Here is a 25,000-nt window from a genome sequence, read left to right on the forward strand (position 1 = left end):
TAAAAAAAAAAGTCTTAATTCTCAGGTAGAAAGGAAAAGGAAAACGGACTCTCGATATGCGTTTCCCATCACTCCATTAAGGCTTGTACCATGATGGAGTGTTCTCCGTAGTGCCTCACCTGAACCAGCGGGAGGACTGCGAGAAGAGTAACTCGCAGTACGTGGTTTGGAGTGATTTCTCGAACGTTTTTTTTTTTTTTTTTTTTTCCGGGTGAGGGGTGAGTGCAGTCGAGTTAACTTTTCCAGTGGTTTAGAGAAAAATTCTTAGTTACTGGAGATGAAAGAGCAAATCCCTTTAGGTGGAGGGAGTGGAGGGGTGAGGATGGAGTGTAGTGATGTGAATGTTTTATAAGAGTTGGGAGTAAAGTTTTATTGGGGGAGGGATAGCGGATTCTTCTTTGCCTTTGTTTTATTGCTCTTAGGTGTGGAGGCGAGGCAGCGAGGCGGGGAAGAGGAGAGGCAGCAGTATACAGGCGTGGCTTGGAAGATGCGACGCTTGGGTGTTGTTGAGGGGAAAAAAACATGAATGAGATCTTTGAAAACTCACCTAGGGAATGATTTTAAGTAACTGGAGTGAAGGAAAAAAGGAAAAGAAAGATGGTTATGTGTATAGAAGGCAGGAAGTAACGGAGAAATGTGGGTACGAAGGAATGATGTAGGAAAAGAAGGAAAGAGGATGAACATAGAGTAAGAATTGATGAAAGAAAACGGAAAAGAGGAAGAATTTGTGAGATTAAAGTGAAGGACTGCAGGAGTGAGTGAGTGAAGGAGGGAATGGGTTCAAGAAAGAGCGAAGAAGTAAACGAAGGAAGGCTAAGAGGAGGGGATGGAAGGAAGAAGGAAATACATGAATAAAAATAAAAACGTTAGGAGCAAATGGAAAGAAGGAAAGAGAGATGGAAGGAAGAGAAGTGAAAAGAGAACAGAGGAAAAGAAATCGTGAAAACTAAGCTAGAAAAATTAGTCAAAGAAAGATGAAAGGAATAAAAGAACGAAAGGAGGACGAAAAATATATCAAAATAAAAATACGTAAGGAACAAGGAATACAAGGAAGGAAGGAAGAAAAAGAGATGGAAGAGTGAAATAACGGAGCATGGAAAATAATGCAGGAATAAAACATCAGATCAAAATTGCTTGAAGGAAGGAAGGACAGGAAGAAGGAAAGATGGAAAAGTGAAGGAGGAGAATGGAAGAAATACATGAGTAAAGCCGATGGAAGGAAACACAAAGAGAGAGAGAGAGAGAGAGAGAGAGAGAGAGAGAGAGAGAGAGAGAGAGAGAGAGAGAGAGAGAGAGAGAGACTGAAAGACGAAGAAAATGTAGGAATAAAACGATAAAACGACACAAGATGAAAATGGCTGGAAGGAAGGAAGGAAGGAAGGAAGGAGGAGAGATGGAGGAGTGGAGGAGCAAGATGGAAGGAAAAAAAAGAGCCTAGCTGAGGTTTTATTGTTACTCTGCGTGAAGGAAGTTCCCTGTTCCAGCTTCCCCAGGGGCGAGACTTTTGCTAGCCCACGGTTTTCATCCTTTGAGATACTACACACTCCACTGCATGCCTGGCCCGGGAGAATACCTCTCTCTCTCTCTCTCTCTCTCTCTCTCTCTCTCTCTCTCTCGCAAGTTCAGTTTCATTGCAACTCAAGGGTTTATCCGCGAGAATTTCGTCTTTATCCCTTAAGTTGACTGGGCTGTGTGTGTGTGTGTGTGTGTGTGTGTGTGTGTGTGTGTGTGTGTGTGTGTGTGATAGATTTCGGCTGTTATTGGAACTATTCTTATTTTTACCACAGATATTGTTTTTTTTCTCTCTTTCTATATATGGTTTACTACTACTACTACTACTACTACTACTACTACTACTACTACTACTACTACTACTACTACTACTACTACTTACTACTACAATTACTACTACTACTACTACTACTACTACTACTACTACTACTACTATATTACTACTACAATTACTACTACTACTAGTACCACCACCACCACCACCACCACCTCCTTTACCGTCACTGCTTCGCTTCTCCTCATCTTGATTCTAATTAGTTCTTCCGTAAACAATTGCCTTTAATTAATCATTAGGCTGAGAGAGCAAGGCCCACGTCTGCTTCCACCCTCCATCTTCCCTCTCTCTCCTTCTCTCCTTCCATTCTTCCTTCCTTCCTTCCTTCCTTCATTCATTCTCTCCTCCTTCCCTCCCTCCCTAACCAAATTACCTTCTCTAGTATTTCTCGCCTACACGTTTTAGTCCTTAATGTACGTAGAAAGATTAGATTCTCTCTCTCTCTCTCTCTCTCTCTCTCTCTCTCTCTCTCTCTCTCTCTCTCTCTCTCTCTCTCTCTCTCTCTCTCTCTCTCTCTCTCTCTCTATGAATGTATGATTGGCATATGGCAGAGAGAGAGAGAGAGAGAGAGAGAGAGAGATTTCGTTCTTGATTTATGTAGATTAGATGAAAGTGTAGGTTGGAGAAGAAGAGGAGGAGGAGGAGGAGAAGGAGGAGGAGGAGGAGGAATAAGAAGGAGGAGATGGAAAAAGAAGTAGATGGAATAAGTTTAAGAATATAATTGATGGATGGAAAATTGGAAAGGTAAATCAGAGAGAGAGAGAGAGAGAGAGAGAGAGAGAGAGAGAGAGAGAGAGAGAGAGAGAGAGAGAGAGAGAGAGAGAGACAGTGACACAGAAACACACACACAGACACACACACACACACACACACACACACACACACACACACACACACACACACACACACACACACACACACACACACACACACACACACACACACAGTTCTAAAGTTGAGGAATTCCATCTTACTGGCAGACTTCTAAAGACAACTTGGGAACACAGCTCACATGAACTTAGGTAAACTCCAAGTAAACTCAGTAGGCAGGCTCTCTCTCTCTCTCTCTCTCTCTCTCTCTCTCTCTCTCTCTCTCTCTCTCTCTCTCTCTCTCTCTCTCTCTCTCTCTTCTACTGTATTTATATAGCATCATCTTTTTTGCATCTCCCATTTATTCATTCTTCTCTTCCTCCCTCTCATTCCTTCTTTTTTTTTCTTATTCCTTCTCATTCACTTTCTCTCCTCACCTCACTTCTCTTCTCTTCTCTGCTTCCTTCTCTCCTTCGTTTCTCTCGGATTCCTCTTATTTACTTTCTAGTCTCTGTGCTCTCTTATCAGCCTTCTTTTCTTCCTTCTACTCTTTCCCGTTTGCCTTCCTTCTCATTTATTTCCCTTTTCTCTTTTTTTTTTTTTTACTTACTTCCTCTCTTACCCACTCGACCTAGATTCTTGGCTACTCAGAGAGAGAGAGAGAGAGAGAGAGAGAGAGAGAGAGAGAGAGAGAGAGAGGAAGATAGTAAAATATTTGTGGTCGTTGATTTCCTTTACAAGTTGTACATCCACAGTGGCAGGAAGGGGAGGAGAAAATATGAAGTCTCGCTCGGCCCACATTTTCCAGTGTCAGCTCAGTCGTTTCAGTTGTACTCAGCAGAATGGGGGATCAAAACCTTTCCTCTGTGGCAACGTGAAGGATTGAGAAACGTGTGTGTATGTGGGGGGGGGTGCGTGTGTGTTTGTTTTTGCTTTCATCTTTACACGAGTCAATCTTAGTGTTGCATTTTTTTTTTTCCTTTTTTAATATCCTCATACTTTCCTTTAAGTTCACGTATAGTACTGTTTCTAAGCACCACTTTTTCCTAATAATTATTCCACTGGTACATTAAATTCCTCGAAAAACTACGATATGTCTTTACATCACACACTCTTATTCGCCTCATTAAGTTTATTACTATGTCCTCTTAACGTTTGGCTCCCATGCTCGTGCAGTTCTACATAAACCCTTGCTTTATTGGCTTGTGTGTGTGTGTGTGTGTGTGTGTGTGTGTGTGTGTGTGTGTGTGTGTGTGTGTGTGTGTGGTGTATAGAGGTCAGGCAGGACGAAGAGGCGAAAGTATGTAGTACCGGGATGGAAAATGCCTTTCTTCTCCCACACAATAACAAAACTTCATGACAACAGCAAAACAAAACTTCCAACATTTTTCACCGTACATAAACTCACTCCCAGAAAAACTGTAGTAGAATATTTTAACGTTTCTGAGGCCCCGGTTCTATTTTTTCAGAGATGTTCAGTTTAGGGGAAGGAGTGGAGAGGCAAGCTGATTGGTCAACCGGGGGATGTAGCGAGCCAATCAGCGTGTGGTGATGGGGAGGGAAAGTGCGAATCCTCCTCTCCCTTGTAGTCTTGTCTGGAGAAGAAGAGAAATGGATAAAATGTGATGCAACAGAGGAGGGTGAGGAGAGAAGCCACCGGAGAGTAGAAGAGAGGCATGGAACAGAGGAGGAAGATGAAGATGGGATGCTGTGGGAGGTAGTAAAGATAAAGAGGAGCGAAGGAAAAGAAATGAAGTATAGGAAGGGGAGAGAAACAAGAGAAGGAAGAGGAAAATAGAAACAGAGAACGAGACAAACAGGCAAATACACAGACCAGTACACAGACAACAAATAAGGAAACAGAAAAGCAGACAGAAACATACAGAACTTAAACACACCAAGAGACAGATAGACAGACATACACTGAACAAGTAGGCAAGCAGACACTGAAAAGAAAGAAAGGGCCAAGCAGTAAGACATAAGAGAAGGGAGATGGAAGGTTTGGCTTAGCAGTAGTATTTGAGGGCAGGTGGGCTGGCCTGGCAGGGACATGTGGACCCAGGAACAGGCTAACTTGTTAAAGGAGGGCGAGTAAATCTTGAGGAAGGAGGAAATATATCACTGCTGGAAAACACATCTGGAAACTGGAGAAGAGTCCATCTTTGAGGACAGCACAGAGAGAGAGAAAGAGGGGGGAGGGAGAGGGAAAGAGGGGATCTCAATGTGGACACTCTTGATTTATTGAGGTTTTATGGTTCTCCCCCTCTTTTGTTTCCCCCTGTTATGTGAGGGGAGGCAGCGGAAAGGCACGGCCACTCGGGGAAACTGGTCATAATGTCTTAATGAGTGAGGTCTTTGGGGAACGAAATGCCTCGCTGTGTTGTTGTTAGGCGTGTACTGCCGTCTCTGTTCCCGTGTGTGTGTGTGTGTGTGTGTGTGTGTGTCTGTGTGTCAAGGGAAATGGTGGAGGAATAAAGAGGGATTGCATTTAGTTTCGTAATAGGTTTTATTGTAACTATTCCACATGTTTTGTTAGTAGAGAGAATTAAGTTTATTCTTACTTATATATGGCATAGAATTTGTCATATTGTTGGATTCTTGTCTATATTTTTCTCTTTTCCCTTGTACCAGCTACCTGTTCTTAACATTCTGCAAGTGTTATGTATTCTGAGTATCTTCATTAAGTTTCTTTTAGTGGCTCACTCCATTACAAGTTTCTTCTCGAGAGACAACTTCCTGGTGGATCTCATTACATAAATGGAAACTAGTGAGCACAACTTTTGAGAGGAAAAAAGAGAATACTAAGTCTTCTCATCCGTTTTCATGAAGCAACTTGTTTGTACAGACCCACAGACGTTGTCCTCGGCACTCATATTGCAAGAGATTTCAGGTAGAAACAGATTAAACTGAAGTGCAGGAGAAAAGCCACTATTGTTGTTTACAAAGTGTTCTTTTAACCCATTCTGTACTGAGACGCAGTTTTTTACTTTGATTTTGGGGTGTGATTAGACGATTTTATTGACATTAGGAAAAGTTATTGGAATTCAGAAGATTAATGGCCACAGTCTTCACTACTTTCATCCCAACATAAGTTTCTGAAGCTATATAAAATCCTCAAACAGAAAGCAGAATGAATATGGAAACGCGTCATGGTATTAAATAGGTTAAAGTCTATTGGTATGCTAATGTAGTGTGATTTATTGTATAGGGATGACTGTAAAGAAAAATTTATATTGCAGACTGGAAAATTTTTTTTTAAATTATGAAAAATACTACTGGTATCGTGGTATTCCATAATGAGACCTTAATTTGTACTAGTCACTCTCTGAAAACGTTTCATCCTCTCTTCCCGCAGCCCAGACCGAGACCCATACAAATTACAGTCTGTTCCATCGATGAAGTCCGTTCTAGGTGTGGCAGATTCCAAAATTCCCATGAGTGCGGCGTTGCCATTTCAACCATCAATTATCAGATTAAAATTGTCTCCCTACCTGTATATCCGCAAGCATTCTCTCTCTCTCTTTCTTTCTCTCTCATATATATATATATATATATATATATATATATATATATATATATATATATATATATATATATATTATTCATTTTCGACTTTTTTCCACACTACCTACATGAGGTAAAAATCGGGGTTGTAGTTTCCCATAGAAATTATAGCAGTCAAAACAAAACTAAAATTACTTAAACTAGCCTTCAACCACGAGGTGAGAGAGAGAGAGAGAGAGAGAGCGGTTAGATTGAGGCAATAGTGATGTGGTTATGTGTGCGAAATGTAGTAACAAGGACGGGGAGACGCATATGGAGTGGGGTTGAGAAATGAAGTGTGGCTTGATACACGTCATTACAACTGGCTTCATCAAGTAAGCTGAATGTATCACGATTAATGTAAAGGAAGAAATACAAAAAAAAAAAAATTCACTAGCTTTAAATCATCTATGCATTTTACTAGAACGCCCCACTCACCCTTGTCTTCTCTCCCCAGCCAAGCCATGCTACAAGACGGAACTTCGGTGCAACAGCGGCAAGTGCATCCCTGAGCGCTGGAAGTGTGATGGAGAGCCAGACTGTGATGACCAATCAGATGAGAACCCAGAGGAGTGTGGTGAGTGAGGCTGTGGTGGTGACTGGTGAGGGAGAGATGAGATAAGGTGCTGGGAAGGTCATGGGTCAGGGTGAAGAGCAACAAAATAAGGAAGAAAAATTCAATAAGCGTACCATTCATTCATTTACAAATCTGTTTATCTCTGTTCATTATCTTACCTCAGTCTTAAGTCCTGTGATAGGTTTGTTGTTAGGTTTTGTGGGAAAATTTTCACCAGATCAGGGATGTTTTTTCCCTGAATGTCGAAGCCTGCTACTGCTAGTGTGAAGAACTGAGTTTTGCAGCTGTTGCATGTGTCCAGAACACAAGCCTCCAGGAATGCTGCAAAACCTCTTGGATTTAAAAGTCTGATGATGGTTAGGATCTCATATTTTTGCAGCTACATATTTCCTGGAATGCTAAAGGAAAGTCAGAGAAATGTGTGTAAGAAATGGAAATTAGTGCGAGAAGGATGCCATTGTACAGGAATCCTGGCAGATTTTGTTAGTACCTATAGAACTTCACCTAATGTTGAATCTGTGTGTAATGTCCATACCTTATTTCAGTGGACATGATATCACCTTGCATACATCTTAAGCTTTATATAGGTTAAGGACAAAGCTAGGAAGGAACACTGGCTTTATCCCTGTATGTGCAGCCCAAATGTGTGGTGGGGATGGGAGCAGAGAGCGGTGGGAATGTGGCTCTGGCCAGTGCATCCCACTGGACTGGCGCTGTGATAATGAAGTAGACTGTGATGATGACACTGATGAAAAAGACTGCCCCTGTAAGTTGTGTGATCTAGAGCAGAAGAACCTTGCCATATGTGCCTTGGTGTGCATTGCAGATTAACAGACACCATGTGTTGTTTCTGAAGAGCATTTTTTAACCATGCATTAATGATTTTTTCAGCATTTGGAGAACATGCCAGGTTCAATATGCTCTCCCCAGGAACACTGTTACAGTTTTGCCAGCAGTATGTGGTTTTCAAGTTACATTTTCATTGATATTCACTTTAAATGCAATCCACGACCTAACTTTCTGCTGGCTGTGACTGCCAATACAGTGTTATTGTTAGTACCATATTTGTCTGTGTTTTATCCCTAGCAGATCAATGTTGAGTAATTGTGGTGTTGGAGTAGGTGTAGTGTAGGAGTAACCTGCAGAGTGATGTGGTGTCCTTCTTGTCAACACTAATACTTGCATGGTCTTGGTTCTTGCAGCTGGAATAGTGTGTAAAGCAGATGAGTTCACTTGTCACAGTGTTACCAACAAATCCAATTGCATCCCACTGAACTGGGTGTGTGACGGAGCATCAGACTGTGACGACGGCTCCGACGAGGTCAACTGCAGTGAGTCCCTTTTAAGTGATGGCCGGGTGGTGGGGAGGGAGTGACACAGCCTCTTTGTTAGGGCTCTTCTGTCATAAGGGATGGGAAATTTTCTTAAGGAAATCATTGTTGTTGACTGTTCCCTTTTTCTATCTATAACTCTATGTAAGTGTCAGAATTTATTAAAATGAGGTAGGTACTTTAGATGCCCTTCAGAATAAAAAAAAAGTTTGTTTTGCATGGAATCAACAATTTGCTTTGCGTACTACAATACTAATTGATCATATTCATTACATATATCATATGGTGCTTGATAAAATGAAGATTGAATAATATACAATTTTAGTATACCTGTAGTGTAAGTGTATAGTGATATCAGCATATGTATATGTGTAACTTTCTGTATTCATGTGGGGATGTTTCAGACACAGTGTTTGATTCTGAATCAGATTCATATAAGAAACTAATGACAGAAGAATAATAATGATAAGAATTGTATAAGATTAATAGAGAAAAGAAAGGAAGTATTCGAGTAGCATAACAGTAATTTTTTTTATAAAATAGTAGATTTAATCTTGTCAGAGTCATTGTAGGCAAATGAACAGCCATAATACAACAAGGAAAGAAAAAATGTTTTGGTGACATTGCAAGTGGATGATGGTGATCTTTCCTTCCCCGACACCTTCAGATGCAACTTGCACCTCGGAACAGTTCACCTGTGCCTCAGGGAAGTGCATCTCCAAGCGGTGGCACTGTGATGGCGACAATGACTGTGGTGAGAATGACGCCTCAGATGAAGTCAACTGTCCTAATGAAACCTGTTCCATAAACCAGGTTAGTGAGCAAGATGGTACTGCACCTCTTGTCCCTGATGAGCCAATCTTTTATTAATAGTTCTCTGAAATTTGGATAATAAGTAATATGCATGTGTTTAGAATAATGAGTCATTTGTTTTTATTGTTGATTTTTAATACAATATATGTTTTTACACCATCTTACATCCATGAAGATTTTATTACAAATTATCAGTTCTGGTGATTAATATTTTCATTGTTAATTTTTGCAGGGAAGTTTTTAAAGTATGTCACCAAAGAACAGTATATGCTGCATTATACCTTCAGTTATGTGTCTGTCTTACAGTGTTAATTTTGTAGTCCTCACATCATTACAGTACTTTTCATATAACATTAAACTATATAGATTTTTATTTAATATCTTTTATTGTAATACAATTTGTACTTATCTTGCATTTATCTTTGAATTGTACTGTACTGTTTAATTGATACTTAATCCACCAGTCATGTCAGTTCATAATGTTTCCAATACTTGAAGAGACTTAAGATTTATTTTGATATGATATTTATGTACAAGATGATTTTCTTTCAGTCAGAATAATGTACATGATCCAACAGGTCACTTGTCCTGATGCATCTTGCATCGACAAGAGCATGATTTGTGATGGCATTGAAGACTGCATCGATGGATTAGACGAACACGTAAGACAGTTTGACAAGGAACTAACTGTCAACTAAACCCACCCCTCCTTTCTTTTGTGTCTGTGTTTGCTTTGTCAACATTGTGTCTCCCTTTTTTTTTGTGCTACCTAGGTTGCGTGCGGAGATGGGCATTGCTTGGAGAAAGATTGGATATGTGATGGGGAAGTGGATTGTCAAGACGGGACAGATGAAAATGTAAGAAAAGTTTAGCCTTCATAAACTTTTGAACGTGGGTATTTATGAACATGGTCACCTCCACCTTTCCTCCCCCCGGACCCTATGGCCAGAGCCTCCACCACCTCACACAGGCAGACTGTCGCACCCTCTCCACAGCTGCCACAAACACCACACACACTAGATCATCTGGTAGAAAGTTCATAAGTGCTGTTGTAAGAAAGTTATATAAAATTCTACCATTTGTTATCAGCCATCATGTCAATTTGGATAACATGTATGGTGTTTTTATTCAATGAGTTGAAGATTTTCTGTCATTCCCTTGTATTGCATCATACATGATAATTTCCTTTAATTTGTATATGATTAAATACCATGATTATTATCTTAATTTAACAAATTTTGTTGACTTTCTCCTTATTACAGCACTGTATTACAAAGATACACTGTATATCCCACATCCTAAATTCTGATTTATTCACATAAAAGTGCACAGCTACAAATTGACATGAATAAGTGTAAATAAAAGAAACTACACATAATTAAAAGTAATCAATGATTGGAATAATGAAAAAAAGACTGAATGGACAAAATTAAATCCTTGAAGCTGGCTAAATCATGCTGAGGACAGACCAGGCTGAATAAGAAAACTGCAGCTAAGACAGCTTATAAATGTATAAATGTATGGTGACCAGAAACAACTGTCAGAAATTCCTCAAAGCTTGAATTAACAAGAATAATATTATCCTTCATGGCGAGGAAATACATATTTATCCATCTATCTATCAACATCACAGAAGATGCCAAGAAAAAGAGAGATAGTTAAGCATATGCAATAGATGCCTTGAAGTGAAGTGGAGGGAGACAAGGTGCTGGCAGGGTGGCGAGTTCAGTGAGCAGGGCAGCGGGTGCATGGCAGTGTGGCAAGGGCTGTGGCAGCATGTGGTGAGCCAGATCACTGTCACGACATGTATGTGAAGTACTTGTTCAGCCTATGAAAACTAAACCTCTTGGCTGTAACAATTTGAGGTCATTTTATTGCATAGTTACTATCTCCAGCCACAGAAAGGCTTAGTAGTAATGGGTCTCAAAAATGCATAAAAGACTGAATATCACCTGTGTATCAAGAGTTAATGATGGAGTTATTTAAAACCTCTCCATAAAATAAAATGGGATCGGGAAGTATTTCAGTTTCCTCTTTATTTTGCCACATATTTTGGTCAGAAAGAATATTTTGTTTATCACTTCAGTGCAGCATTTGTTGATGCTCAGAGCTTCCATTTTTGTAATTTTTGGCCAAGTCTTTTTGTTTGTTGTTCTCTAAAAGCATGACTCAAAGTGTGTATGATAAAATGAAAAAGCTAAAGATACAGTACTCTTTAATTTTTTTGTAGTTGTGGCAAATGTTTGGATCAGCCTTGGAAGTGATACGACTCAATGAAACGTAAATGAGCTCGCTGTGAGGTTGCTTGAGAAGAGAGGATCACTTACCATGAGGGGCACCTGCATGTTGGTCTTGGTGCTTTTGCTGCAAACATTTTATTTATGCATAGTTTTTGTTATGGAAACTTTTTTGTATTGGCTTTAATATGTCACCCTATTACTGGTGATTGCTGTAGATCACTGTGTACTAACACTAACATTTTGTGTGCCATTTTTGGGTTTTGTATTGAGCTCAAATATCTCATGATCCTTACAATAATTAGGTATTTATATCAGATTATCAAAATCATCTATTTTGTGCTTGACTGAGGGATACCCAGCACTTATTTTCCTATGTTCCCAACCTCTCTCTCTCAATGATGAATTACATACATTAATCATTTTCAAAAGGCTACACTTCTATCCCAGTACATGCATTGTGCCACTCTTTGGCTGTCCTCCCCATATCACCAACATCTTCTCTCCTAAGGTTAAGATGAGAGATTTCCTTGTATTATCAGCTTATTTCAACTCATCCTGTGCAGTGTCAGTAGAGATGTAGGCTCTCTTGCTGGGAACACTTGTGGAAAATGCTGGCTGAGAGAGCAATGTGTCATACCTTTTCATACTTTATTTCCTCTGCTTGTGTTATATCAAATAAGTAAACATCTACATCTTTGGGACATTGTGTAACAATTTTTATCATGTCTGTGGTTCATATAATTTCTTTTTCGTTCTAGGATTGTCCCAACAACACTTGTCGTGCAGATGAGTACGCCTGCCTGGGGGGCTTCCCCTGCATCCGCCGCGATTGGTTGTGTGATGGGGATGCTGACTGTCGGGAGGGCGATGATGAGGGACAGGAGATGTGCCTCACCCACTGTCCTGAAGGCATGTTCATGTGTGGGGATCAGTCCTGCATCAATGAGCACCTCAAGTGTAATGGCTACCCAGAGTGCTCCGATGGACTTGACGAGCAGAATTGCTGTAAGTCACTGCCACTCTTTGTCTTATTTTGTCTCCACACTATTTTGTTTTCTTGTGGTTTATTAAAATTCATTTAACAACATGCAAGTGTGATAATCTGCAGTATTTCACTTTTACATTGAATTATACCTATATTTTTGTAAATAAGATAATTTTATAGTTAAATGTATCCGTAAAATATGTGCTTGCATTTATATTTCATAAATATTTGTTACAGCTCCATCATGTAATGAAACGGATGAATTTGACTGTGGCGGCCACTGCATACCCATGCAGCTGGTCTGCAACGGCAACGACGACTGTGGCAATTCCAAAGATGAGCCAACCGATGGTACCTGCGGCAGGAATGAGTGTGAAAATTACAATGGTGGCTGCAGCCAGGTGTGCGTTGACACCCCAGCCGGCCACTACTGCAAGTGTAACAAGGGATTCATGCTCATAAACAGCACTCAGTGTGATGGTCAGTCATTATGTTTTGATGATGTATATTGTTTGACTTAAAAGTGCTACTGAAAAACTGCATGTAAAAGATAAACACTGTACAGCATGTAACACAAGTTTTTGCCTGAAGTGTTAGTATACTGGATTTAATTCTGATACCTAGATAAAATGTTGACAATAAAGATGAATTGGTCATGATTACTCTTTTTTTTCAGATATTGATGAATGTTTGGAGCCTGGCATCTGCTCTCAAGTTTGCCGCAACTTCAAGGGAGGTCACAAGTGTGAGTGTGTGCGTGGGTATGCCCGGGACCGTCACAACCACAGCCGCTGCAAGGCCATGGAGGGACACGCCTCTCTCCTCTTTGCTCACTTTACAGATATCCGCAAAATATCCCTGGATCACCAGGAAGTAAGTGAATGTCAAGCAGTTTGAGTGTCTTAAATGAGAAATATCACTGAGTTCATGAATCACTTCTATATGGCATCTCTGCATCAAGACAGGACAAGCTATCTAGTGAGCAATGCAAAGCTTGATTACAAAGTTTGGCAGAGGCCCTCAGTTCTTCCAGTGATTAATTGATGTTCCATGCAGCAATACTTGTTATGCTTACCTATTCCTAAGAGTCAGCAGTTCAGTCTTTTATATGTAGTGCTGTGATTTACAATGTGTAAATAATTTTTTGTCATTTTTTTTTTATTTTTTCACTTCCCAGATTACTGCTATAGTGAATGAAACAAAGGGAGCAACTGCACTTGACTTTGTGTTCAAGACTGGCATGATATTTTGGACAGATGCAAAAGACAAGCGCATTTATAAGTAAGAAAGCTTTTAGTTTTTCCATTTTTTAATGAAAGTAATGAATGAGTAGCATGAAAATTAAGACATAGGAATAAGTGTTTATCAGATCAAAGTGCTGATCAATTATTGTTCATTAAGATGCCTCATAATCGTAAACACCACGCTTTGTTTGGGTTCCCTCTCTCTAATGGGATCTTTGCCTGGTATACAGATAGATGAGTCACAGTGCATTATCATCATTGTCAGACTTACATTTAGTATTTTAAATGTTCAGATTAATCGTGCAAACCAATTATGTTGTCTCTGAAAATTAGAATTTCTTAAAAATTAGGATAATTTCAGATACAGATGTAAGATCATTTATCTTTGTGGTAAAAGAAAACAGTTTTATTGTATCTTTTTAATGAAGAAAACATCACCCGTTATGTAGGTAATTAGTGGTCAGTGTGAAGCAGGCCAGCTATTCAAGTCCCAGAGATGGATGAAGCAAATATTGATGTGGTTTTTTTTACTGTGAACTGAGCAGTAAGAAAGCACAGCCAGTAGACAATGAATGAACAGTAAGCAACATCTTGGTGCTTGTTGAACTAATGTCATTGGTTGTTAGCAACACCTGGTTCATTATTTGTAAGATACGTAAGTGTTGCATTATTAGTAGTGACATTGATTTTCTCCTCAGGGCACCAATCGATGAAGGCAGCAAGAAGGTGGTGGTTATTTCCAATGATGTCACAACTGTTGATGGCTTGGCTGTGGACTGGCTGTACAACCACATCTACTGGACCAACACAGACACCGACACTATTGAGGTGAGTTCAGACTTAATAAGAATGCATCAAAGTTATTGCACTCAAAGGAGGGATTCTCTTGTTATCAGTGTGAATTATGTGTGTGCTTTGTTGGAGCCCATCTGTGTGGAATTACTGGCCTGGTACATAGATAGATAGTATTATTCGTTATTGTTGTTTGAATTTTCAGTTGACTTTTCTTAGTTGGTGACCTATCATGATGGAGTTTTTACTGTAGATGAAAATAATTTACTCAAAGCTAAGAAAACTCATCCCTCCCTAATGATCTTGTGATATTAATTTTGTATTCTTTAGATACATAAAATACATTGCTTGCTTAATGAATAGCTACTTCACAAATTCTCTTTATAAATCAAGGTGGCAGACTTCAACGGGGACATGAGGAAGACGCTGATCAGGAGTGTGCTGGAGGAGCCTCGAGCCATTGCTGTGTACCCATCAGAGGGCTGGATGTTCTGGACTGACTGGGGACAGCAAGCCAAGATTGAGAGAGCTGGTATGGATGGAAAGCTAAGGGAGGTAAGTCAAGGAAGGCTTTCATATCAGAAATTATGTTATTGTTGTAATATTCTTGCTGTGAAAATGTGTGGCCAACTTTGCTATGCCTAAGGTGTAGTTAAATGGTCCACAAGACTGTTCCCCCTACCCTGTAGAGACTAGCAAAACTAAGAGTATGAGTGATGCATGTGTGAGTGTGGCAATAGTTTGTTGGTACATGGTTCAGAGATGTAGAGGATGTTAACTAATAATTGTTCCCTTCCTCACTGCTTAGGCTATTGTGACAAGAGGGATCCGGTGGCCCAATGCCCTCACTCTGGACCTGGTGCTGCGGAAGGTGTACTGGTGTGACTCAAAGTTCCACTCCATCTATTCTGCAAACTTTGATGGATCAAATCGCAGGGTAAGACCTCAGTCATTCATATGTTGAATGAGATGGATCAGCAGCATCGAAATCTCAGAATTTTGTTATTGATTAAAAAAAAAGATATTTTTGTAATTGTGAATTGGAAGTTGCCTTTATGATGTATTTGATAAATGTGCATTTCACAACAGTGCCAAATTCTTTAACCCTTTCACTGCAACCAGAAGTAATGTTTGAAGTAATTTTAAGTATCTATGAAGAAGTTAGTTATGAGGAGAATACATTTTACAGTTTCTTGGGGAAAGGTGTGCTAATTGGCAAAGTATAAAGAGTTGAAAAAACTTGCTGAAACATAAGAAAATGACAAGTAAGAATATCATAACATTTACACCTTTATCTCTTTACAGACCGTTCTCCACTCCAGTGAGTACCTTCCCCACCCATTCTCCATCACACTGTTTGAGGACACAATGTACTGGACCGACTGGCGCAAAGAAGCCATCTTCCGAGCAAACAAATTCACAGGGAAGGACATCGACACCATAGCTCCTTCACATGCGGTGAGTTGAGGGACAGATCGCTCAGATACTCTTCAGATTGACTGTGCCAGGAATCTCACTTTTAGGTCCAATTTTTACCTTTAACCTTTAGAACATAGTGGAGTAAGGGAAACTGTAAGAAATTAGGCTTACACTTGCCAGTCCTTGTATGAAAGCTTTTTATCTATTCCCAACTATCATTCCCATCAATAAATTTGTCTCGTCTTTCTTTTTTTAAAGCTCCATAATGACTCAGTACAGTTAGTCCTCATTTTGCAATAGTTTGGTCTACGATAAACTCGCAGATACGATAATTGACAATTATTATCATTTTTTTCAATTTATGATAAAAATTCACAGTTACGATATTTAAAAATTCCTGCCAAACTTGTTGCTATGATTGTGCCGCTCCACTGCAGCTAACTATGAACTAGTCACTTTTGTGGCACCACTACAAACACAGTGAAACCTCGTGCTTGGTGATATACTTACAGTATTCTCCGCATTTAATACCAATCCCTGTCCAAAATGTCACGGGAACGTAATGTAGATCGTGGTGAAGACATCAAGACTCTACAAAAAGCTTGCAGTTTTATTGACTGCAATGGAATTACTGCAAGAACATGACCCTAACTCAAAAGAAGTAGCAATGTGGTTAATCAGATGGAAAAGGCGATGAAAATCTACAGAGAATTATATGACGAGAAACGTAAAAAGGCGAAACAGTCCACAATCTCAGCTTTTTTCAAACTTGTAGCTAGACTATCCACTTCATCAGTTAAAACTGGGTCATTAACTTCAAGTGACCAGTTTAAAGGATATGATTTGCCTGCTTCACACTCGGCTGGTGCGTTTACGCTAATTTTGCTTTACGATAAAGTTTTAAGGAACGTATTTCTATCGTAAATCGGGGACTTACTGTACTAACAACCTGATCACTGACTTTATTCTGTTCCTCTGTCACTACTTGAAAACCAATTCTTTCCTCTCTCTCTCTCTCTCTCTCTCTCTCTCTCTCTCTCTCTCTCTCTCTCTCTCTCTCTCTCTCTCTCTCTCTCTCTCTCTCTCTCTCTCTCTCTCTCTCTCTCTCTCTCTCTCTCTCTCTCTCTCTCTCTCTCTCTCTCTCTCTCTCTCTCTCTCTCTCTCTCTCTCTCTCTCTCTCTCTCTCTCTCTCTCTCTCTCTCTTTCTCTCTCTCTCTCTCTCTCTCTCTCTCTTTCCGAATTATTTTTCCCAAATTTGATCCCACTTTTTCTTGCTCTGCCCCAATTACTGATCTTGAGAAGTTTTGCTTACATATCCCCTAACTAACCTACTGTATGTCTAGCAAGATAAGTAATTTCCTTGTACATATTTTCAACCAATTGTCTATGTACCTCTGCAGACGCCGATGACAGTTCACGTGTACCATAGCTACAGACAGCCCAATGGTACCAATCACTGCACCCCCTTGAATGGTCTGTGCACCCATCTGTGTCTGCCAGCCCCTCAGACCAACGAGTCAACCTGTAAAGTGACCTGTGCCTGCCCGGATGGCCTGGTCCTCATGTCAGACGGATTGACTTGTGAGAGTGAAGGTAAGTTAGAATTTTTCCTCCTCTTGTCTCACCTTATCCTTTCCTGAGGTTTTACTTGAGCTTTGGTGTGGTATATAACATTGGGTTTTTATATTTCATGCTTGTCTTGTCTTCATTTTATTTTCTTTATTTTGTGGAATGTGAATGTTATGTAGCCTAAGATGTTAATGTTACTAGCTGAAAATTTTACTACACTGGTGGAGATTCCTCCTGCTATTCCCTGAGACTAATGCTACACAAACAAGTTCTTAAAAGACAGAAGCAGGTGGTTGGGCCATAGAAAAGACACTACTGCAACTAAAACCAAATATACTGATGCAGTTATTGCTGTTATTAGCATGACTAGGAATTATTACTACACTGTGGGCATGTGTTATTCATTCGTGTAGTACATTATTGGTTTACCCATTTGTTTTTAACTTTGTCCATTCTTTATTTGTACAGTTTTCTCTTCTGCTTGTTTAGTTTTTGTTTTTCTTTGTTGATCATCCCTTTAGTGGCATGGGAGGGAGAGTTAAGAGGCCGCATGAGATCTGTGATAATTAATACCTTAAAGACAAAAATCTTTACACAAGATGCAAAAAAAATTGGCTGCATGTTACTCATATGATGGAAATGTCCAACTCTCAGTAAGCCTGTGTGTCTCTTCCCATCCACAAAAGGAGGACTGCATTGGTGGTGGTTGTCCCATAACATGTTGTGTGTTTCCTTCCCAACCCCAAAGGCGATTCACAACCCGATTCACAACCCGATTCACATCCTTACCCTGTGAGTCACCTTGAAACGACAGCCTCTACCGATTCACAACCCGATTCACAACTTAACACGGTGAATCACCCTGCCACGACGACCCTTACCAATTCGCAACCTAGCACAGTGAATCACCCTGAAACGACAGCCTCTGCTGATTCACAACCCGATTCACAACCTAGCACAGTGAGTCAGCCTGACATGCCTGCTCCTACCGATTCAGAACTCACCTCAGAACCTACCCCTCTGAGCCACCCTGCCACGCCTGCACCTACTGCTACATTACCCTATAGCCCCACAGGTATTGTCCAGTTGTGTACTTGTAGTGTAGCAATGTCACTGCAAAAGGGGAGACTTTCAGGGTAGAAATAGCACTAGTGAACACGGATCCTTGTCATTTCACTGCACAAGACAGGAATATAAGTTTCAAGGATGTGGTGGCCATACCTCCCACACTCATCTGGTAGTGTCTGTATAGGAAGCTTATCCTGAAATTAATCTGCTTCCTGTCAAATACTAACCATCCAACCCCTTAAGGGAATGAAGGAGATGAGGTAGAATAAAGATGAAAACGCAGGAATATGATAATCTCGCCACACAGACAGGAATTCTAGTTCAGGATTTTCATCACATAAGACAGAAACTATTTTGTGGTAGAAGTTAAGCTTTTATGTGATTCATTCAGTAGTTCATTCATATGGCAGAAAATTAAAAGAAATACGTATTGCGTGCGAGGTAAATATTGCTTGCATGTGATATGGTTTCTGTTTGGTTTGTGCATCCGAGCATGTTTATTGTGCATGATTGGGAGTGACAAGCATGTGTTTCTTCGGTATACATGACTTGTGGTTCCAACATGCTAGATTATGGCATGGCCTTGTATTCGTAAATTATCTTGTGTCTCTTTTCGACTGTTTTCAAAGGCTAAAGGTAACCAGTGTGTGCGTGTTTCTCTTCTCATATTTTCCTACAGTGGTGGAGGAAAATTATTATGTCGTTGCTGAGTGGGGAATTTTGTGTGTATGAGTCACAATGTGTGGGGTTGCTTATCAGTTATAGATAGATGGATCACTAGAATCATGAAAGCACCTTTGAAAAGCCTCAGTAATTCCTAAAGCCTCATGAAAGCAGTCGGGATTAGCCAGTGCAGCTTCTAACAATGACCTCGCTTTCAGAACTTTACATCAGGCACTGTAACTAAATATGCTCTCTCTCTCTCTCTCTCTCTCTCTCTCTCTCTCTCTCTCTCTCTCTCTCTCTCTCTCTCTCTCTCTCTCTCTCTCTCTCTCTCTCTCTCTCTCTCTCTCTCTCTCTCTCTCTCTCTCTCTCTCTCTCTCTCTCTCTCTCTCTCTCTCTCTCTCTCTCTCTCTCTCTCTCTCTCTCTCTCTCTCTCTCTCACTACTAATGTTCTGAATATGCAAACTGAATTTACCTGTTCAGATGTATTTGTTGTGAAGGCTGGTGTATTTCGTCCAAGCCGCAGACAGTATGAGGTATGTGCTGGAGCCAAGGGAAGTGACGGAATGTAATGCGAGTAGTACAGTAGTAGTAAGTCTGAAGGTTGGAAGAGAGCATTGTAGCCGCGGGGTGATTTTTTTTTTTTTTTTTTTTTTTCGTACACATGAAATAATATTGTTGTGGCTACGAGTTTTCCAGAGAGAGAGAGAGAGAGAGAGAATACCGCGGATTTTTTCTTTTCTTCTTTTCTTCCCACACTAAGAACTGCTCCGACCACTCACTTCAGTTTTCTCTCACACACACACACACACACACACACACACACACACACACACACACACACACACACACACACACACACACAGAGTTACACAGTTAGTTACGTAAGGAGTGTGTTATGTAATTCAGTCTTTTAGCATTAACCAGATATAATAGTTATCTTTCTGCTTATCAAAGGAAATTGTGACCGTACAGGAAACAGCGTGGCCTTGAGGAGCGAGACGTGTTAACTCTCAGACCCGTAGATAATACTAAGTCTTATTCATTCTTTTCAGTGGCGGGGAGTGGGCTGGGCATGGTTGAAGAAGTCGTTTTTGCGCACGTAGGATAAATAATTGCATAGTCTCAAAGGATATTTGCTCCCTTGTAGCTGTTAATGTGTATGGATTATGTATCATCCCGATAGATATTTTTTCTGTGATATTAATATTTAAATAAAGTGTGCTAGACTAGAATAATTACAATATGGATTTTAAAACAGATGTGAATTAACTGTAATTTCACTTCAACTCGTATCCACAAAACAATTAAATGGATGAACAACCCCTAACTTTACATGTACAGTATATCTGTAGCGTATCAATAGACGGAATTGCATTAGCCTTTAAATAAAAGTTTGTTCTGTTAAATGGATTACCACCTTGCCAAGTGAGTTATTTTCTTACTTTTCCTCGATTTTTTAGCAATGATTTGTGATGCAGCTTTGAATTGGGTTCTGCCTTCTAGAATGACTCGAAAATAATGCAAGTAATTACAAAATAGTAGATAAGATTTTATTTATTCGGCGATTTTCGATATATTGACCACGTGGTAGTACTGTAAATGCACACCGCTCGAGTTCACTCCTTATTTCCCAACAACTCCTGTGTCAAGTTGTAATTTGTACACTTGTAAAGATTAACATTTTCATAAAGAACTTTAATTATACCTTCAAATCTTTCATATTTAGAGTATTTCCTGAGACACGTTTGACTTTATACTAAACTAATTTGTAATTATTTACATATATAATTTCTCTCTCTCTCTCTCTCTCTCTCTCTCTCTCTCTCTCTCTCTCTCTCTCTCTCTCTCTCTCTCTCTCTCTCTCTCTCTCTCTCTCATTTTACCACAAAAGACAAGGAAATGAATGCACACACTCACAGATACGATGCGGTGAAAAGATAAATAAATTGTGAGGTTAGCGGGTAAACAAAAGCTTATTTCAAAGGGAATGAATCACTCTCGGCCACAACGATTTCCCCTTCCGCTTATCACCTGCGATACGCTAACCCTTATCTCCGCACACACAATCTCTTCCGGCAAGATTATACGACTCGATGGACGACAGTGTGCGTTGTAGTGGGTGGAAGAGTTTGACATTCACCCATTAGCTCCTCATATATCACTGATCACGAAATGCCTTATGTTTTTCATGTTTCCTCCTCTTCCGTCACTTGTTTCGCCATCACTGTTCGTCATGCGTGAGGTCAAAGATGGCCTTGCAACTGGAGAGAGAGAGAGAGAGAGAGAGAATTTCACTTTGATCTGCTGCAGTCTCTGACGAGACAGCCAGACGTTACCCTACGGAACGAGTTCAGAGCTCATTATTTCCGATCTTCGGATAGGCCTGAGACCAGGCACACACCACACACCGGGACAACAAGGTCACAACTCCTCGATTTACATCCCGTACCTACTCACTGCTAGGTGAACAGGGGCTACACGTGAAAGGAGACACACCCAAATATCTCCACCCGGCCGGGGAATCGAATCTGGCTTGTGAAGCCAGCGCTCTAACCACTGAGCTACCGGGTGTGTGTGTGTGTGTGTATAGAAGGGAACTTACTATAAACAAAGCATCTCATATCACGTCCTCATCGGTAAATGGCTCGCTCCCAACCACTCTACCCTCATCCTAATGCTTCTCCCGCCCCCTCCCGCCCTGCCGCGCTTCCATTCCTTTCCCTGTGTGAACATGGTGAAGTAGGAGGGAGGGATGGAAGGTGGGAGGGTGGAAAAAACAAGTTAGGGAGAAGGGAGAGGGAGGGAGACGGGGTGGAGGCCGGTTACTGACTGGACTCGCCGTCGCCTCCCTCCCGCATCTCCCCACGCCCTCACCGCCTCTGGATGCCACGCCAAGGTGAATATTGGCCTTGGCTGGCAACGAGGCTCGAGGATGTAGAGTACTCGCTATCACAAGCACGTGTTCAACATCAAGGGAACGATAGCAACTTAAGGTTATCATCTGAAGTCGTATTTAACTTTTTTCTATTACAATGTCGTATCTGTCCGTATCTTCGCCCTCTCGGCAAGGTCAGTTCACTCGGTCATTTGGTAAGCGAACCCCGTACAAGTTGCTAGCTGCCTCGTGGGGAATTTAAATGAGGAAGAGGTAAGGGAGGAGGAGGAAGAGAAGGTTTGGAAGGTGCTAGAATGAGGGAGAGAGGTAAGGGAGAAGGAAGAGAAGGTTTGGAAGGTGCTACTAGAATGAGGGAGAGAGGTAAGGGAGGAGGAAGAGAAGGTTTGGAAGTTGCTAGAATGAGGGAGAGAGGCAAGGGAGGAAGAAGAGGTTGGGAAGGTGATAAAATGAAGGAGCAAAGAGAAGGGGGGGAATTGGAGTTCAGGTGGGAGGTTTTGATGCAAAGTTGGGTGACGGGGAGATTGGGGGGTGACAGTGGGAGGTGAGTGGGTGTTGGTAATGGTGAGGTGAGGGAAGGAATTAAGGTAAGCTTATGACGTGTTCAGAGAGACGAGAGAGAGGTGCAGGATAGACAGTTTGTCGGAATAAGCCCAACGAAAATTATTAAAATGTGTCAGCTGCGCATAACGTGGCTTCACATTTGGGAGCAGTTTTATCACGCGCGCGGGACTTTTCTACTGTCACGAGTCTGAGCACGGCATCCAAATATCAGAGGTCACACTGTTTAGATAGTGGGATTGACGCGAGAGAAAACAAAGAACTGAGCGTGATTTTTTTTTTTTTTTCAGATTTATTGTCTTGTTTACGCTTGAAGAAAGGGAAGGATTGAATATTTAAGGTACACTAAATCAAAGCGTTAATAGGAAAAATGCGATTTATTTATTTATTTATTTTTTATTATAATGCCACTTGCTCGTCCTTCTCATATACGCGGAGAGGAAGAGATGAAGGTATGTATGTACCAGTAGCAGAGGTTAGGTTCACTGCACCACGGCGGCGTCTGTACCTTGTCTCTTTGGGAACATTTCCTAGATAGAAGTAGCGACATTTTCCTTTACGGCGGCAATTATCCAGGTCATTTATTTTACCTTGGCTCCTCCACTGAGAGAGAGAGAGAGAGAGAGAGAGAGAGAGACTGACTGACTGATAGGAGTGTTCGAAGTTCTATTTCCCTACCATGGCATTCGTCCACATCCGTCAGATAATCCTCCCTTATTTTTCTTGCTTTACCCTCTCCATATCACTCAAACCTGGACGCGGTAGTGTTGAGAGGAAGATAGACATGCAGCAAGGATAAGTGCGTAACCTTGGAGGCTCAGTGGCTAGGCGGTAGCGAGTGACGAGATAAGAACGAGTCTGGCACCCGCTTTAGCCTTAGCTCTGTACGTCAGTGTGTAGACAGACGTCGAAGTGGAAGGTACTGCGTCGCTCTCCTCCCGCAAGTTTTTCTGGTGCTCTCGAAGTTTTTGCGCAACAGTTTCTTCATCTCGGGCATTGCTTGTGCGTGTCTTTGCGTGGGATTGTATCATAGTGCGTGCTAACTAGTCACCATGACGCTTCCAGTTACAGGTGAGTTTTATCTCGTTATCTTGAGCGCAGGTGTGAGTGAGGTGGTGGTGGTCGTGGTGCTTGGAATGAAATGCGTTTTTCTGTGTGATTGTTTACAATTTGGAAGTTAGGAGGGTTTTTCTTTTTTCTTTAAGATGTGTATTTGTTAATTTCTCTCTCTCTCTCTCTCTCTCTCTCTCTCTCTCTCTCTCTCTCTCTCTCTCTCTCTCTCTCTCTCTCTCACACACACACACACACACACACACACACACACACACACACACACACACACACACACACACACACACACACTTCAACAGAACAGAGAGAGAGAGCGACTAACTTTTATCTATTTATAAGCCATTTTTCTTGAGCCAGCCAATAATATGGTTGTGACGTTTTAGGACTCAAGTCTGCCTCCCTCGCGTCCCCAGCTGTTTGTGGCCGCTGGGTGAAGGAAGAGAGGGTGGGGGGGTTGTGGGGAGCGATGTGGGTAGGGGGGATGCTATGGAGATCATGGTGGTGGTGGGAGAGAAAAGGGTGAAAGGGAAGGTTTGAGTGGTAGTGGTGGTGTGTAGGTGTTTGTGGGGTGATGGGATGGGGATGAAAGGTATGGTTGAATTGGTGATGGAGGGAGAAGAAAGAGAAAGGGGAGGGAGAGGGAAAGTATGGGTGATGCTTGAAGAGGGGGTTGAAAGGGAAGGTTTGTGTGATGGTGGTGGTGGTGGAGTGCTGTATAGAATTCTAAGGCGATGGAAGGGAGAGGAGGGGAGATGGGAGGTTGATTGGGATGAGGAGGTAAGACAGTGTGCCCTGCCATGTGTGTAGTTCATTGTAATGCAGGGAGGTTTTGTGGCTCTGTCCATGGCATCCTTAACCACTAGTAATGTTGCCGTCACCACCAGCATGTCGCCACTCATCATTTCTTGTCACATCTGTCACCATCACCTTCCCTCACGCCTACATTGCTACTCACCAGTCACCACAACCAACATCATATCTATTTATGTCCTATAGTTTATGTATAGACCCGTATTAAAAAATGCCTTGCTCTCTCACCATGACGATTTCCAAAGGCCACAGAGATGATTACCCCTGTTCTGAAGAGTTTCTCCTATTAACTAGTAGAAATCTCTTGCTTTGTCATTAGAACTATAAAAAGAAGCCTTTGAAAATCCATGTAACTTCAACCATAGCCTTTTAAAAGTAGAGGTGGTGCGTAGTAGTGTTTGATATTGAACCAGAATAGCAACAAAACCTTCAGTAGTTACAGGCCAACACAGCTCGCGTCCTCTGCTCTCAGTAATACTTCAGTAAGACCTTGAGCTGCTACCCGACTGGCCTGGGCAATTAAGAACTGGCAGAAAGACGCTTGTAGGTGTCCGGAAGCGAGAGAGAGAGAGAGAGAGAGAGAATGTTTCCGTGACAGCCACGTCTGCGATCAGCTATGTAATTATCGTGTGTGTGAGTGTGAGTAAGGGAGATGTAGTGCGGCGCAGGTGAGTCATTGCCGTTCCGTTGTGACGTCACCAGGTGTGCTGAGTGACGTCACGACCGGGAAGTGTACGGGGAAGAGACGGGAGGACGTTATCT

At 41.3% G+C, this 25,000-nt stretch overlaps 1 protein-coding gene and 1 long non-coding RNA gene across 12 annotated transcripts in view; one reads left to right on the forward strand and one right to left on the reverse strand.

Annotated features, from left to right (window-relative positions):
• The window catches only part of LOC123513180, a 27,535-nt gene extending 8,057 nt beyond the window's left edge, over window positions 1-19,478 (reverse strand). Inside the window, exons 1-4 of one of the 3 annotated variants that reach the window (XR_006677286.1) lie at window positions 19,376-19,478; window positions 6,935-7,097; window positions 6,638-6,798; window positions 3,327-4,251 (exon numbers count right to left, since the gene is read on the reverse strand). This is a non-coding gene — a long non-coding RNA (uncharacterized LOC123513180). Of the gene's footprint in view, window positions 1-3,326; window positions 4,252-6,637; window positions 6,799-6,934; window positions 7,395-19,375 lie in introns of those variants that run through there. The other 2 variants (XR_006677285.1, XR_006677284.1) reach the window with 2 other exon arrangements.
• The window catches only part of LOC123513176 (very low-density lipoprotein receptor-like), a 454,065-nt gene that overhangs the window by 413,596 nt on the left and 15,469 nt on the right, over window positions 1-25,000 (forward strand). For 3 of the 9 annotated variants that reach the window (XM_045270126.1, XM_045270125.1, XM_045270121.1), the window contains 14 exons: window positions 6,657-6,776; window positions 7,979-8,107; window positions 8,775-8,920; window positions 9,499-9,582; window positions 11,919-12,165; window positions 12,383-12,625; window positions 12,822-13,018; window positions 13,323-13,426; window positions 14,088-14,217; window positions 14,575-14,736; window positions 14,990-15,118; window positions 15,487-15,639; window positions 17,001-17,193; window positions 17,918-18,244. In XM_045270126.1, coding sequence (XP_045126061.1) covers window positions 6,657-6,776; window positions 7,979-8,107; window positions 8,775-8,920; window positions 9,499-9,582; window positions 11,919-12,165; window positions 12,383-12,625; window positions 12,822-13,018; window positions 13,323-13,426; window positions 14,088-14,217; window positions 14,575-14,736; window positions 14,990-15,118; window positions 15,487-15,639; window positions 17,001-17,193; window positions 17,918-18,244 — 2,364 coding nt within the window. Of the gene's footprint in view, window positions 1-6,656; window positions 6,777-7,413; window positions 7,543-7,978; window positions 8,108-8,774; window positions 8,921-9,498; window positions 9,583-9,693; window positions 9,778-11,918; window positions 12,166-12,382; window positions 12,626-12,821; window positions 13,019-13,322; window positions 13,427-14,087; window positions 14,218-14,574; window positions 14,737-14,989; window positions 15,119-15,486; window positions 15,640-17,000; window positions 17,194-17,917; window positions 18,245-19,955; window positions 20,781-25,000 lie in introns of those variants that run through there. The other 6 variants (XM_045270130.1, XM_045270129.1, XM_045270127.1 and 3 more) reach the window with 5 other exon arrangements.

This window comes from Portunus trituberculatus, chromosome 35 (assembly GCF_017591435.1).
Source record: "Portunus trituberculatus isolate SZX2019 chromosome 35, ASM1759143v1, whole genome shotgun sequence".
Taxonomy (NCBI): Eukaryota; Metazoa; Arthropoda; class Malacostraca; order Decapoda; family Portunidae; genus Portunus; species Portunus trituberculatus.